This window comes from Gobius niger (genome assembly GCF_951799975.1).
Source record: "Gobius niger genome assembly, chromosome: 4".
In the NCBI taxonomy this organism is placed as follows: domain Eukaryota; kingdom Metazoa; phylum Chordata; class Actinopteri; order Gobiiformes; family Gobiidae; genus Gobius; species Gobius niger.
Window position 1 is genome coordinate 21,552,726 of NC_136855.1, and position 15,760 is coordinate 21,568,485.

The 15,760-nt window shown below is 42.5% G+C and overlaps 1 protein-coding gene across 2 annotated transcripts in view; it reads left to right on the forward strand.

The window, feature by feature from the left end:
• Positions 1–4,369: 4,369 nt before the first annotated feature.
• LOC306962164 (CUB and sushi domain-containing protein 1-like) overlaps positions 4,370–15,760 on the forward strand; it is a 388,198-nt gene continuing 376,807 nt past the window's right edge. For both annotated transcript variants that reach the window (XM_079555239.1, XM_079555240.1), the window contains exon 1: positions 4,370–4,908. In XM_079555239.1, coding sequence (XP_079411365.1) covers positions 4,770–4,908 — 139 coding nt within the window. In that variant the 5' untranslated portion in view covers positions 4,370–4,769. The remainder of the gene's footprint in view (positions 4,909–15,760) is intronic.

Genomic DNA, 15,760 nt, shown 5'->3' on the forward strand with positions numbered 1-15,760 from the left:
GCCACAATGATGCGTTTCTGTCAGTCCTAAGCCAGGATAAATGGCTCCATGTTACTTTATTATTAGATTACTCTACTATAGGAGAAAGATTTGTGGAAGGGAATAGCTCAGAGTCACCATGACAGCGCAACACTAATTAGAAAGTTAATATCCCAGATAGAAGCTGCAGGTGCCTTCAAGGGCAGTTAAAGTCACTACGGACTTTGTTAATTGGAAAAGAAAAGAAGAAAAAACACTGTCTTGGGGTGCATTGAAGTTTGAAGCAGTGAGCCATATGTTTGCTCTTAAAGTTTTGGGAGTCAGCCGGCAGTTGTTTTCCTCCACCTTGCACTGCTCAGATCCTCTCACTGATCGCCTCTGGGCCCTGTATTTCCTTTGTCTGGGTTTCTGCTCTGATGGCCTGACTACCCTCTGTATTCTAACAGTATACGTAAAAGGTCTCCTTCCCATATACCTATGTGTTTTCCTCTTGGATGGTTAGACTTTAAGAAATTAACAATCAGATTCAATTTTTTTTATGTCGATTATTATTTTATTTATTAGGCTTTATTGGACGGGCATTTCCACATGAAAGACAATGAAGAGCGGGGAAAACAGTGAGACCCCAATCGACCGATGAATTCATGAGGCTTAGACTCGTGCCCACCATATGTGCTACAGCCTGCAGTCTTAACGTTAAGAAGGAGGGTACTGGAGGTGCCGCTGGACCAAGTAGACGTAGCAGTACCAGGTGCGCTTCAAGATCAAACTGGGCAGAGAAGCATAGACCTAGAAATGTTTGTATTATTTATTTATTCAGTAATATGAGCTGATCTTGACCAGTGTTGGGAACGTTACTTTTAAAAAGTAATTAGTTATAGTTACTCACTACTTGTTCCAAAAAGTAACTGAGTTAGTAACTGAATTACTCTATAATAAAAGTAACTCGTTACCAGGGAAAGTAACTATTTGTGTTGCTATATGTCAAAGAATTTTGTTTTTTTGTTGTTGCTGTTTTCACAAGTCAATTGAAATGGTTAGAACAGACAGGTGTTCAAAGATGTTCAAAGATGTTCATAGTAACTGAATGAACTGAATGGGGGGTGAGTGGGGGAGGCCCCTGTGACTGAGTGGTATTGTATTTGCGCCGCTGTTTTATTAATGTAGGAATATGGCCGTATTCAAAGAGAATGGGGAGGAACAAGAGTAACATGTGCCAACGATCAGGGCAGACTTTACGCACAAGCATGATGTCTCTCCGTGAAACAATCGACAGCAAATATAAGTTTACATGCCCCAGAAGGTTAGTGGCCTTGCACTGTTCTATGGAGCGGAGAGCGGGGAGAGAGGAAGAAGAAAGGCGCTGAGAGAGAGAGAGGGAGAAAGACGTGTCTCCACCGCGTCCACTGCGTCTTTGGGTTAAAAATAAGTTCCAACACTACTGATCAATGATCACCAACTTGATTCTCCCCTGCGGCTGCACCGCGCTGTGGGGATGACAAGCCGCGGGTCGGGGACACAAGTAGTTTATGGAGCAGAGAGCGCGATGCAGTACTCTGCACGGACAGTCAGATGTGCGTGTTCTGCTCCGTCAGACTCCGCCCACCCTCTCCACTGCTCTCCCCATGCTGACACCGCGGCGCTTCATTCAGCCCAATTGTAACGTGCCACTTTGTTTACCCAGTAACGATAACGGCGTTGTAACGACGAGGAGAGTAATGAATTAGATTACTCCGTTACTGAAAAAATAACGCCGTTACCTAACGCCGTTCTTTTAAACGGCGTTATTCCAAACACTGATCTTGACAGACATATTGCACATCAATGTCAGTTTGGTGTGGTCTTTCAAACACGTTTCTACAGATTATTTTTCTAAATTAAGTGGATTTTTTGTGTTATTTTCATGCGTCTACTTCAAGAGGTGCTTCACCACCCAGTTGAACTAGCTCATGACCACTAGATGGCAACCTGACTACACTGCACCCTTGATGAAATCTGTCATTTTTGGCTGCCTGAGAGGCTCCTCTGAGTGGAGAGAGACTGTGTTTGGGGAATATCTATAGGCCTGCTCAACTCAACCCCTGCCCCGACCAACACTTGTGCCTTAGTGAGTGCAGTGAGTACGTGTGTCTGGGAATAGGCTGCAGATAAGTGTCTCTGGGATAGAGTTTTTAATAAATATATGTAAAATGCCTTAAGTACCAGAGCTCCTGCTCCAGCTCGATGGATGACTCACAGTAATGCTGTGAAATTATTCAACCCACACAAACACACATTTGTGAACTCTGCACTGACAACACACTGTACCTCAGATCCACACATGCACAATGCTTTTGCACACAATCAGTTTAGGTTTAAAATGGGAGACGTCATGGAGGGAAAGAGTGTAACAGTTAAGTTATTTGCACGTTAAGTGTGATTCATGCCTGTTCTAACCCTGGAATTTTTGTTTTTCTGGTAATGTATTATTTCTTTAGCTATTAAAATGAAACTATAATTTACTGATCAAAGGTATGTTTTCAACTATTGCATTTAAAGATCAAATTCTGAACAGCCTTTACCACTAGAGGGAACCACTGCAGCCTCATTCTTCTCGGCACTCACTGAATGTGATAGAATGTGTAAAGTCCTTGGTGGTGGGTTATGCATTTTTTCTCTATCCAAAAATCCATTAACATTTTTTTACATTTTCAATACAACGATGCTTGAATCTGTAAGACAATCCATTCTTTTTTTTTTTAGCAAAGTGGATGCATCAAAAATAACAATCAGTTTAAGCCTGGATCTCTTCATTACAACTTATAGCACAAATCATTTTCTGAAAAGTATCTGAAAAAATATAATTTCACCTGTAAGTCCGGTTGGTGGGTCCAAAGCTGATGCCTCATTGGAGGACCGCTGCCACAGCAATCACAATTCAATCAAAAATATTCTTTCTTTACAATCTTTAAAAGTCTTCAAGGTGGCATTCATAACAGGATAAAGTCATGTGACTGAAACGCCTTCATTGCAGACCATCCGTAATTGACTGAAGTGCAGTGGACCATTTGGGTAGGGGCTCGGTGGGTTAAGACTGTGCTGTTGGTCGACGCACTGTAATCTTGTTAGAGTGATCTGCTCACACCACGACTGGCCTGGGATCAATAACTGGCTTGTGGCTGAATTTAGGGTGGCGCGCACTGCACTCCTCTACAAGCCCCGGACACTTATCTCGCTCTGACATCATGACCCACACCATCACAGGCATTCATAGAGATTAATTAGTCCAGATTTTTATTTGTGTCTCACTCTGTAAAATGTGGCAAGACGATGACGCACTATTCGACATACAGAAGCTTGGAATTTGTTTACAGATAAAAATAAAAACGTTTATTTACGGATCCAACATGACAGCAGCCAACGTGGCGCCATCTTTCGATCAAGCTTTAGATCGTGTTCTAGTTTAGCTCGAAAGTTTACAGTGGGTACGTCATACGTCATCGGATACAATTGATAAGATTGGCTATGGCTACTGCAGACGCATGATAGACATTCGTAGTGCCCAATAAACAGCTATGGACAATCGTAAACCACACCTCTCCTACGAGAAAATGAATTGGTGGTCCCCAGACTAAATATAACTTGTGATATTTTGTCTGGCGATAGCTACAATTTATCGGTGTCTTCCATCTGACCTAGATGTACAATTTTTTGTTTCCCACACAACCCAACAAAACAATATAATGATAATAGTAGCACTTTTTTTTTCTCATATCGGTCTAATAAACCTGACGTATCACAGCTGATCTCCATGGTAACACAGAACAGTCAGCACCATATTGGGGGGGCACGAACAGCTTTCCATGTACTTCAAGTGATCAACATCTATCTCTAAACGTTTGAAATGACATCATTTAAACCAAATTCCCAGCGTTAGAGTAATCCCTGTTGCCTCTCTGTAACAGTAAAAAGTGACAAGGACTGGATAGATGAGCAGTTCAATTCAGCTTTAGTTTGACATAATTAGTATTATCATCATTATCCAATATGGTGGCGGGTAGAGTTTTTTGTTTCATGACAGTACAGAAAACGATCGTGCAGTCCAATTGTGTCAGTTGTTAATGTCTGGGAACAATTGCATCGAGTTAAATTGTTTTACTTTTCTACTTGTTTGTAATGTTGTTTACTTTTTAAATCAAGTGTCTTTCAAACTTGTCTAAATCTTTTGCACCACACTGCATTTTAAGTGAGGCCAGTGGTTACTTCCTCACTTGATCTTCTCCGTATCATCCCTGCATCCGCCACTTCTATCTTTTGCTCACCTTGTACTGTGCCGTCTCTCTCTCTCGCTCTCTCTCCCCTCGCTCTCCTCCTCTACGCCGGTGTTGCACGCTCAGTCTTCGCCAGCTCCCCGAACTGCGCGGACGTATACCCCTGCATTTCATTGAACCGTTGCTTTTGCTCAAATCTCTTCCTTTCTCTCCTCCTCCTCCTCCCCCGCCACCACCTCCTCCTCCTCTTTCTCTCTCTCTCTCTCTCTCTGTGTTTCTCTCTGTCTCTCCCCGGCTATGACAGCTCACACCGGCCGCCGCTCGTCCCGTCCGCGCGTTAACATGGACAAGTGCATCTGGGATATTCGCGATTGATTCCTCGCTTGTTCTGGTGCTCGCAGGAAAACGCAGCAGAAACAAAGGAGGAGGGGGGCCGCCAACCTCCTGTACCCCCCCTCCAAGCTACCCCCCCTCAACCAGGCAGAAAAGAGAAAGAAGGCTTCATAATTAAGCCATCTTTGGATTAATTGAACTAGCAAAATGAGGGATTTGGGAGTGCCAGGGGAGATGCCATCCAGGAGAGGACTGCGTGTGAAGGCAAGGCTGAGACGCGACCTGCCGCTTCTGCCGCTCATGCTGCTGGATCTGCTGCTGCTCGGGGCTCTCTCGCCAGCAAACGGTGAGTTCAGACCACTCTCCGCGGATTAGAAGCGCTACATCACAGCAGTTTGTACGTGTTGTGGGGAGCACAGTTAGCTGCCCTCATTGCTGACGTTTCTGTTTTGTAGCATGAGGGCTGTTGGCACAGGCGGGGAGTTGGCGCGGGCATCAGAGAGGCTTCGGGTTAAGATCAAGAGTCTCCAAATGATGAATGGTGTACAACTTTGAACTGGATGCGTCTCGTGAATAGACTGACACTGTTCAGGGCTAAATGTGTACACCCAACACTGCGTTCTATTTATATCCCCTCATTGACTCGACCAATTCATCATCAGAAATAGTTGGTCATCTGTTTGGTTTGACAGAGGTGGCCTTTTCTAAACCAAATCCTGAATAATGGGAAATTCAATATCTAAACCCTCTTTCCATAAAGTTAGAATGTATATTTCTTATATCTACTCATGAGATGCTGAACAGTTCAAGCATGACTTGTTCACTTGTCATTTGGATTTGGTGCTGTGTCCTGACCATCACACTCTTAAGAACTTCTCCATTTTACCCCGAAAGGAAAACAGTAGTTGGCGTATTGACGAGTTTTAACAAAAATGTACAAAGAAAATGTAAAAAAAAAAAGAATCTTCGTCGAGACTGAAATCTTGGTTGAGGTGAGATTTTATTTTTTGGAGTCGTGTGTGTGAGTGGATGTGCTGGTATGACAGGGCACTGATGCAGCGTGTCGGCAGCCTGTTTCTGGTGGTGACGAAGCTGGCGTGGGGAGTTTGATGGCAAGAGAGAGGGACAGGAGAAGAGAGCGTTAGCAGTCTCCTCATTTTGTGTGAGTGTTATTCTGTTTATCAATGGCCTCTCTGTGTGTCACCCTCACTGCTGCTTTCCACCCCGGCCTCGAAAGCACAAACCCGTCAGATACACATCCCCGACATTGTTAGGTCGAAACGGTCTCACACACATGCACTGGCTCCAGGACCATGTCTGCTAGTACAACACCATTTTACATTTAATATTTTCTCCTAATGTGTATGTTTGTCCTCTTGACCTGCTACATATGAAGTCTACCAGCCTCTTACCACGTACTTTGACTTTGCCTCTTTGTGAATGTTGATGAGAATAGGTTTTCAGAATCGGTTTATGAATTACGGTTAGACTTCCAGCTCAATTTAGATGAGTTAAATAACAGATGCAACAGCAATATAAATATTTGATTTGATGTAGAAATGATGCAAAACAAGAGTGTGTCTTGATATAAATTCTAGTGCAAACCAATTATTGATTTTCCTAGAAATGTCTCTTAAAAATGTCAAGGATCATCAGTCCTGAAGAAAACGCTAATTCAGTGCTCACTGAGAAAGTGTATGTTAGACTGACTTTGGAAAATAATAATAATAATCAGAATCTGTTTGTGCAGTTTGAAAAGCTCCCTTTGTGTACGGATTACTACCTGCTTTGCCAAGGCTGGTATTTGTTTATTATTTGAGAAGGCATAAACAAGATTGTAACTAGTTGTTGTCTATATCCAACTGTCAAAATTATTTTTGTCAGCTTGGTGCTTAAATTGATACAGTACATTGTTGAATGCTCTCTGCGGTATGCCAGCTCTTTCTAGCACGTCTAAAACTCAACAAACACAAACAGTGGAGGATAACATGTCTGAGAAGTTCACTTCAGACTCCCCTCGGGGCTTTGAGCCACGCTTTAATCACTTGTGCACACAGGCACACACACCAGCGCGCACACGCACTCAAGAGCTCACAACATAACCTTTTTTAATGTTCCGATGAAAAGCCTAATACATGCTTCTGTTCGCTGCCAATTAAGGCCTTTACATTTGAACAGTTGTATGCAGAGCAATTCTCAGGACGGGAGAGACCTGCACACATCCTCACACCCAGTGACAATTAGCTGACATTGAATCAATGCCAAACAACAAGACATTGGAAGGAGCTGTCTGTCCCTCTGCCTGGCATACTAATGTATCACATATGGGAAAAGTCACAGACTCCTGTGGATGAAAATAGAGCTAATTAGAACAAAGCTGTCCAATTCTACAAAATGTCACTGAAATATTCTGTATTTAATAAGCATGCACTCAGCCAAGGAAACAATATGACCATTTTAACAACCCCCAATTCCAGTGGACCGTTTGTGGTAGCTCCCGGCCTAGACAGAACTAATCAGAAGGTTGGCAATTTGATCCCAGCTTAGACACCAGTGCACTGCTCACTGCAGTTGTGTCCTTGGGCAAGACACTTTGGCTGCCCTGCCTTCAGTGTCAGTGTACACTGAGCGACGTGTACGCTGAGTGAGTACAGGACAAAAGATGTAGTTTAGACCTGGCGAAAATGTGGTAATATTCATGTGTCTCCTGCATGTTCTTTAACAAATACCACAAAATAAACAAATGCTGACAGTATTAAAGGGGGAATGTAAAGTGACTTTTGAGTAAAACCAATATGGACCTGTTTTAAATAAAGTTAAATGATAAAAGAACACACTGTACACAAAGTAGGCTCATGTTGCTAAAGAAAGTAATAATATTTTAGTTTTAGTTGGCCCACATACAGACATGAGGGAAAGTGCAGTGAATTTCAAGTTATAAAATGCAGAAAACTATGTGAGAAGAATTTGTAAAGAGAAAGAGTAGGATTCGTGTGCTGGATGAAGGATGGGGACAGTGGGAAGGAAGAGGCACAGACAAGCAGCAGGGATTAGCCTAAGTGGGAGAAAAAATGAAAACGTATTCCCCAGCAGACATGATTAATCAGCAATGACTTTTCCATCTTGTGCTGCTCAGCTAGTAATGTCTGGCATTAAGTAATGACATCATAACCCTGTCTCCAGGATTTATATGCGAGATATAGAAGGGAACTCCACCAGTCTGACCTAAGGCAGCCACAAACGGGCCACTAAAGATCTGCTGATATTAATGTACGGCTCTGAAAATCTCATGCTTGTTGTAAATACTTGAGTCCATTAGTCAGATGCGACAATCAAAGAGAAGACATAAAAGCGACCGTGTATATCACTGGAAACAGCATTACTGGCACCATAAAAGAATATGCCTGACCCAATACTATTTTACTGCACATGACCTTAACTAAGAGTGCTACCTTCTCCAAAGCATGTTTCTCATATGTGTAAACAACTGCTGCTTTCATTTTTTATTTCCCTCATCTGCACACTATTCAAAAATCACATGTATTGTGCAATGAAAACAACATAATGAGAGAAATTGTCAATTACATTGAGTGAGTCATTGTTGACATGATTATGTTATAATTCTCAGAGATGTTTATTGACATATTTACTGGTCTTTTCAAAACACCATAATCGCCATATTTGCAAACAGCTGACAGTTTTATTCATTATAACTTGAGTTTAGTTGCACGTACCCCAAAAGGTTGACCTTGTGGCTTCAGAGCCACCTCTGTGTTTTGGGATTGCAGAGTTTTTGTTTGAGCAGGTTCTTGCTGTTTTGCTGGACTTGTGGCGCAGACGCATCACTGTTGTGGAAGATGAGGACTATTTCATAACACAGCATTACTCAGTCGTCAGTGCTAAAAATAGGCATGAAATGAACCACTTGACTGATGTTTATCAGAAAAGATTTGTTAAAATGACTGGAACACATCCATGAAAACCAATATCCAAATTTAATTTGACAAATTACTCAGTACATCAACACATTTATATTGATCTTCGTATGGCTGTGATTTCCACTGCATTGAGTTTAGTCTTGAGATCATAAAGTGTCGTCATATCTCTGCCCTGCATGAACGCCACTTCTTTACTGGCAGACAAGCGTCTGTGGCTCAATATGAAAAGATGTTGATGCTGGTTTGTGAATGGATTTGGCAGGCGCAGGTGAACCCGGGAAGAAGAGTCGATACCAGTGGTTCCCAACCTGACGGGCGACCCAATAGGGGGCCTAGAGCTTTGTGTGGTCAGAGGATTAGGTCAAAGGCGCAGAAAACACTCTGAATTCAGTTTGTTTGTTTGAATTGAAACATGAAGTTGGAGTAGGAGGGGCTTCTGGGAAAAAGGTTGGGAACCACAGGTCCATACCACAGTAAAGACTAATGGAGATCCATTAAAGAAATCAATACAAAAGTAGTATATCATTGGCTAATACATTGTGTCTTTTTGAACAACATTATATTGACGGGGTCTTAATTTGAACACTCTGTTTTAAAGTTGAATGTGTGTTTACAAATACAGCAGAATCGTGACTGGGGTTGAAACATGTGGCTGAACTAAAAATGTCACAAAATGAGGCTGGACCACCCCAGTCTAGCACCTGCTGCAGCGGCTGTGTCAGCACATTGGCTTTATTGAAATGAAAAAGACTTATTTTTATGTTGGCCTAAATGTAAGAGGGCTACTTACTGTGTCATATCCCCGGGCTAGCTAACCACGAAACACTGGCAAAATAACATGGTGATTAGGAGGTCAAGAGTGGAGAGGGTTATCTGGAAGGCGGCAGGTGTGATGTTTTTGCTCAAAAGCACTTCAGAAGCTGTATTAGAAAAGGTGGCTGTCTAATTAAGTTTCTTTGACTGATTGCTATGTTCTAATTACAGAGCTTTGACATTAATGCTCAGCTTCACTTGAGATATTATTTGTGCCATGGCTCACACATGGCATAACATTCTTTACTAGCTGTGGGCTAATAGCTGGCTTGCGGGCCAACATTAGGGAGCCTAATGTGTCTGCTAATGTTACATTAGTGTTTTCTTCACTTGCTCTCTTCTTCTGTGGTTTAAGGGCATTGTGTGTGTGAGCGAGACACTGCAGCACACCTACTGTATGTGTGTGTGTGTGTGTGTGTGTGTGTGTGTGTGTGTGTGTGTGTGTGTGTGTGTGTGTGTGTGTGTGTGTGTGTGTGTGTGTGTGTGTGTGTGTGTGTGTGTGTGTGTGTGTGTGTGTGTGTGTGTGTGTGTGTGTGTGTGTGTGTGTGTGTGTGTGTGTGTGTGTGTGTGTGTGTGTGTGTGTGTGTGTGTGTGTGTGTGTGTGTGTGTGTGTGTGTGTGTGTGTGTGTGTGTGTGTGTGTGTGTGTGTGTGTGTGTGTGTGTGTGTGTGTGTGTGTGTGTGTGTGTGTGTGTGTGTGTGTGTGTGTGTGTGTGTGTGTATGCTTGCTCTACATATGGAGCCAATGAGTTACATTTCCATTTCAAAGCCACGAGTCAGCAGCAGCAGAAGCTACTTTCATCCATTAATGTGATTCTAAGGAGAGAGTCAAACAGTTTGAAGCAAAGAGGCAGTTTTACCTATTATTACTCCTCAGGCTGGTGAAGTTTTTCTATTGTTTACTTTTGCACCCTCATTTCATAACAAATTTAGACTGTCTCTTGTCTATATCAACCGTCACTCACTTCGACGTGTTCAAAGTGTCTCCATTTTTCTCCATTTGGACTTGACTTGTGAAGCCTGCAGAGAAATTACCTCAAACAGCTTGTGTTTCCTCTTCGTCTCAGAATTGCTCAGATCAGAGCGTGTTGGGACTTAGTGGATTACTCTGTGAAAACGTTGCGTGTGCAATGTGCATGTATTGTGTGCATGTGCTTGTTTCCTGAGTGCATCCATGCTACATATGATTCTGTGCTCAAGTTCAAGAGTGATTTTGTGTTTGATTGTGATACTATTCATTTGCCCAACTTGAATGTAACTACACTCTGAGTGGGTAATGTCTGAGTGTTTTAAGAGTTAACATCTTTTCCATGCTTTACCAGCATGTTGTGGTTTTGTGTTTGCACTGAGCGCGTGTGTGTTTGTGATAAATACATTAGCCACAGGCCATCGCTGCTACAGTGGCATCGTTCTTCGAGTATTCATTTTTAATCATGTGTAATGGTGGCTAGCAGTGTTGAACCTATGTTTTAGTGTCATAGGAAAATGGCGTGGAGAGCTTGAGCATCGAAAAAGGGCATTGTATGGAGATGGTGCTAATAGACGATGGTTCTCTGGGTGCGCGGTGTCCACTGCAGAACGAGAGGGTGAGAAACAGAGGGAGAGAAAGTGGAGGTGAGAAACAGGCAGCCGGCTCTGACTGACGGACTGTTGTCACCTTGATTTACGCATGTGGGGACGAGTGGTCGCTAGGTCGATTGAGTGACTTGCAGGCCGATTGGTTGTGTTGCCGGATGGATACTTGAGTCTGCTATTTAGATCTTTGGAGCAAGATAGACGTAGAGCAGATGAAGCAAGTGTTCTAAACTGTGTTTAAAGTAGACAAAAGATTTTCCACAGGCCACAAATACACAAGCCACTGCTGAAGCAGCTAAATTACAAGTTGTAACATTAAGGTTTTATTTGCTTCCATTAAACCACCACTGTTGTTTATAATCAAGGCATCCTTTGGAGAAATCGAGCATTTAACCTCTAATTTGCTGCTGAAAACAATTAAGCCTAACTGTACTAGAGTTAAATAATAATTAAAAAAACCCCAACAACACCAGCAACAATTCACCCATGTAGTCAGCTGGCAATGCAGTGCCATTTCTATACCACAGTCAGTGACATCTCAAAGTGTAAACGGCGCAATATCGCGGTGTCAGCTGCAGAGGGGAGGCTCCGAGATGGATTGGAGAAAAGGAAGCGGAGCGAGTGCAGCAAACTGGGAGGGGGGCGGTGATGTTACAGGCAACTCAGGCCTTAAGCTCCATGATAAGGAAATAATAAAGGCAAGGTTGTAAACGGCATCCAAGACTCCCCTCACTCTTGCAAGCAACACGCTCTTTCTCCCAATCAGTCACACAAACTCACTCACAGCTGTATGAAAATTGATGTTGCAGTGTCCTTTACAGGCCATTTAATCCGAACAACGACGAGCGCTTACTTCTGTCTGACGAATGATGGCTAAATAACATAGCGTGGTTGAGTGTGCCTGTCTGGAGCCTGCCTGTCCTCCCTCTGAGTCATATGGTGCAGGTTCAAAATATCTTCTGTACAGGAGCTTCAAGTGGCACTCCACATCACCAACAATCACTCTCTATGCGATGCCATTTTCACGATTACATCTCACTCACTTATTCTTAGTTTCTGTGTTCATTTCATTTCGTTTGCCTTTTCACTTGGTCCCAAAACAAGAAAAACTTCTTCTAAACACTTGAGCTAAGGATGTCACAATAATTACTATATCGACTTATCGTTCAGTAAATATCCGATAAATTGTATATTTTTGGACTCGATATTTATCGTTTTTCTTTGATTTTTAACTCAAGCAAATTGAGTTACATTATATTTTGTGTTTGTTGCAGCTTGTGTGGTATTTTAGGATATGATGATGCTCTTTTAGAACAAAGGTTTACTATCATTTTTATGCCTGAGAGAGACAGTGTCCAGTATGGTCAATAATATCGTTTATCGCGATACTTTCCTGCCTCAATTTATCGAACTTCAAATTTGTTATTGTGACAGGCTGAGCTGCATGATTTTGAAAATATATCATAAGCACTTTGATGGCATTTTAAGTGCTTTTGCTTCAAAGTGGAAAACTGAGTGCACATTTTAAACACGTTCAGGAGCTTTTGAAAGAGTGAAGACTGAAATATGAACAGATAAACATCTTTTATTGAACTATAAAATCTGTATCTTTTTAGTGCAACAGACCTTTTGAGTTATTAAGCGCCACAAGCTGAATAAAACAACAATAACACAGAACAAGTATTACATCTATTACATCTGCAGTATTAGCCGCATCACACAATGGTAAAGGAAAGTGTCACTCTGCTCACGTCCTGTTATAATAAAGGTTTTTGTGCACTCGTATAGCTTTTGTGACATCATGTCAAAGTGCCAGCACTCGCCTGTGTTTTGATGTGTTAGTGGACTGAAGTTGTTCAAATGAGCTTGCGGTCCACTGAGGCCTGATCCTTGCACAGTTTTAGCAAATCTGTTGCTAAATAGGCTCCTCCTGCTGTTGCAAATTAGCACCTCATGCTAAACCGCTCAGCTTGGAAAAAGTGGTCCTGTAAACAGGTTTTGTTTCTGTCGCTGCTGAATCCAAACGCTGTATCTTAACTTTGTCGCTGGTTGCTCCTTATCTTTCCTGCACTCATTCAGGCGTGTCCCACTCCCTCTCCTCACTCCATTTCTCTGCTGGTGCCCTTTAGAGTTCTTTGATTAGGTTGTTGGCATTTTCATCGAGATGTCTATATGACCAGTGAAATAACTCCGCTGTCACACTCTCATCTGGCCTCTATCTACTTGCAATGCTCCTCTTCATGTGCACGTCCTCCCTGTGTCCCTCCTCACAGCCCTTTTTACCTCTTCCTCACTGCCTCCCTGTGCCAACATTCCTTTTAGCCTGTCTTCCTATCTGTGACTGTCTCCACACTTGCACCATTCTGTGAACCTCGGCCTCACTATCTTCCGTTTCTTTCTTGTTTTCGCCCGCGCTCTAACCCTCGCTACGCCTTTCTCCCATCTTTATTTCCTTGGCTGCTTCCGTAGATCATTTGTCTAAATGTCAGATAGCCACATCAGCTACTGTTGCCATTATAAACAGCTTTGTGGTGGGGACAGTGTAAGGGGGGAGGCCTGGGCTGACACCGCACTTTTCCTGTGTTTGTGGCAGAAAGAGAATGAAGATGGTGTCTGGAAATAGAGGCAACATGTTCAGAATGATGAGGAGTGTGCTGGGTGTGCACAGGGATGTAAAGAGAATGGGAGAGGGAGAGCGGCATGTCGACATGCCTCTAATCTGTTGATGGTTGAGGGGAAGCAGACAATAAGCCATTATCTCAGTGAGCGTAAGCTTTAGGCTGTGCATGCTGCAAGTGCCAAAGAGCTTAATGCAGCTACTGTACCAGCCCTGGATGACACCCGCCAGTCACTCTGAAATGGACAAGATTTTTGTAGGATGCATTTTTTTTTGGCTCTGTTGTTCACATAGTCCCCTGTTTTAGTTTCAGTGAACCTGCTTGTATCTGCTTTGTGCGGTGGGAATTATTGGGTCAGATGGCTCATTTACCAAGCCCACAGCTTCTCTGTATTTAAAAGATTTAATATTCTTGACACCGTGCTTCCTCTGATTAATACATTGGTTGCTTGTCAGAAAAGCTAAATCTCCTTAAAGGATTACACGTATAGGCCACATAAACATCATACAATATTGTTTGAGCCGATGCCTCCGCCTTGTGCCTTTAAAATCTAACATAAAGCTTCCACACTGCTTGCAATCGGTCAATTGAAATCCAATGTTATGCCTTTTTATCAAGTAATGAACAGATAAATCAAGCTAATGTTGTTGGTTCTGAATCAGCAATTGGCAGCAGTTAAGATGATGCATTAGAATTTATTCTGTATTTGCATATAGTCACAAACAGGCCCAAGATCAACCGAGTAACGACCCTTATAGTATGAACCCTAATGTTTTATACACACTAGAAGCAGTGGAGCTGGGTTTTCAAGCCATATTAATAATTCAGAACCCAATGCAATGCAAAGCCACATAGTAATGATTATGATCGAACTTAATGTACTTCTTATGGCTGCGCTTTGTCCATTTTTCTTTATGATGTAATATGTTCACTTTTCTATGCAAACTCACCATTCACCATTTTAGGGTGACTTCTTTTCCTATATTAATCTTTCTAGTAAGAACTCAGTGAACATTTCAGATGAGGTGATTCATAATAATTGCTTCTCAGTGATTGAGCTCTTTCTTCAGCGGAACGAGACGACCGCGGGTGCTTGTAAATGTGGACGGGGTCAAAACATAGATGGGTGATCAGTGAGGAAACAAATGAGCTTCAAAAGTCAATCTCCTGTGAAACAGACTTTTACTTTTTATCTCTCTCATTTCCTACAACGTATATACAAGCTATAAAATGTGAAATGCTAACATACATACACACAATGCCCCAAAATGCCTGAAAAATGCAGAAGATAGGATCTTTCAAGACTAATAATCTTTCGTTCTGCTGCGGAAAACATGAGGGAGGCCAGATTTGACACCAATGCTGTTAGAAAGCTGACGTCACTGCACTGAGTAAGACAGAAGAGAGAGGTGTCACATAACCAGCCTGCTCCTCGCTCCTTCTCTCCACAGTATTCTGGGGAGGCTCCGGAGCACTACCTTGTATAGACTGCAAATATAAGCCAATCATGAAGTGTCCTCCTGGTCAGAGGGGATGGCAAAATGGAGTCTCTGGTCCTCCTCACTGCTGCGCTGAAGTAAAAGCCAGAATAGGTAATAAGGCATAAGTAAAAAAGTTAAACATATCTGTAGGAAAATTTATAGTTCCTTCCTGGCCAAAGATCTTTCTTAATTTGAAGGAGGCATTCAACGCGGTGTTTGAGTTCAGCCTAGGTCTCCAGACAGCAAAGGCTCTCACCTCATCTTGCAATGTTGATGATATGCTGGCAAGAACCGAATAACCTACACTGCTGAACTTTACACTTTGTGGCTTTAGTTTTCGATTGTTTTGCTTGAACCATTGACTGTGGAAAAGAATAGACAGCTCCTCCACGCTCCTCCACATTTACGTTAACTAAACTACGTTCGAGTGGGAAATCATGGCAGATTTACAGACTCCCAACTCTCACGGAGCATGTTCCTAAAAAGGGAGGGATCTTCACTGTAGCCTCGGCCCGCGAAGGGGGGCACGTAGTTTGGTCGTAGGCATGGCTATAATATGCGATTTATATCCTGATCTCTTATTACTAGCTGAGACCCGGCCTTCGGCCGGGCCTCGCTAGTGTGCACATTTGATAGTCAGAGATTATGAGTTATTACAAAGAAATGTCCAACCCGTCACACAGGTCAGCTGTAGACCAGTGGTTCCCAACCCATTCCAAAAACTATGGCCACTACAAATGTTTAAAATAATTAATGCTAAAAATAATTTCAAACA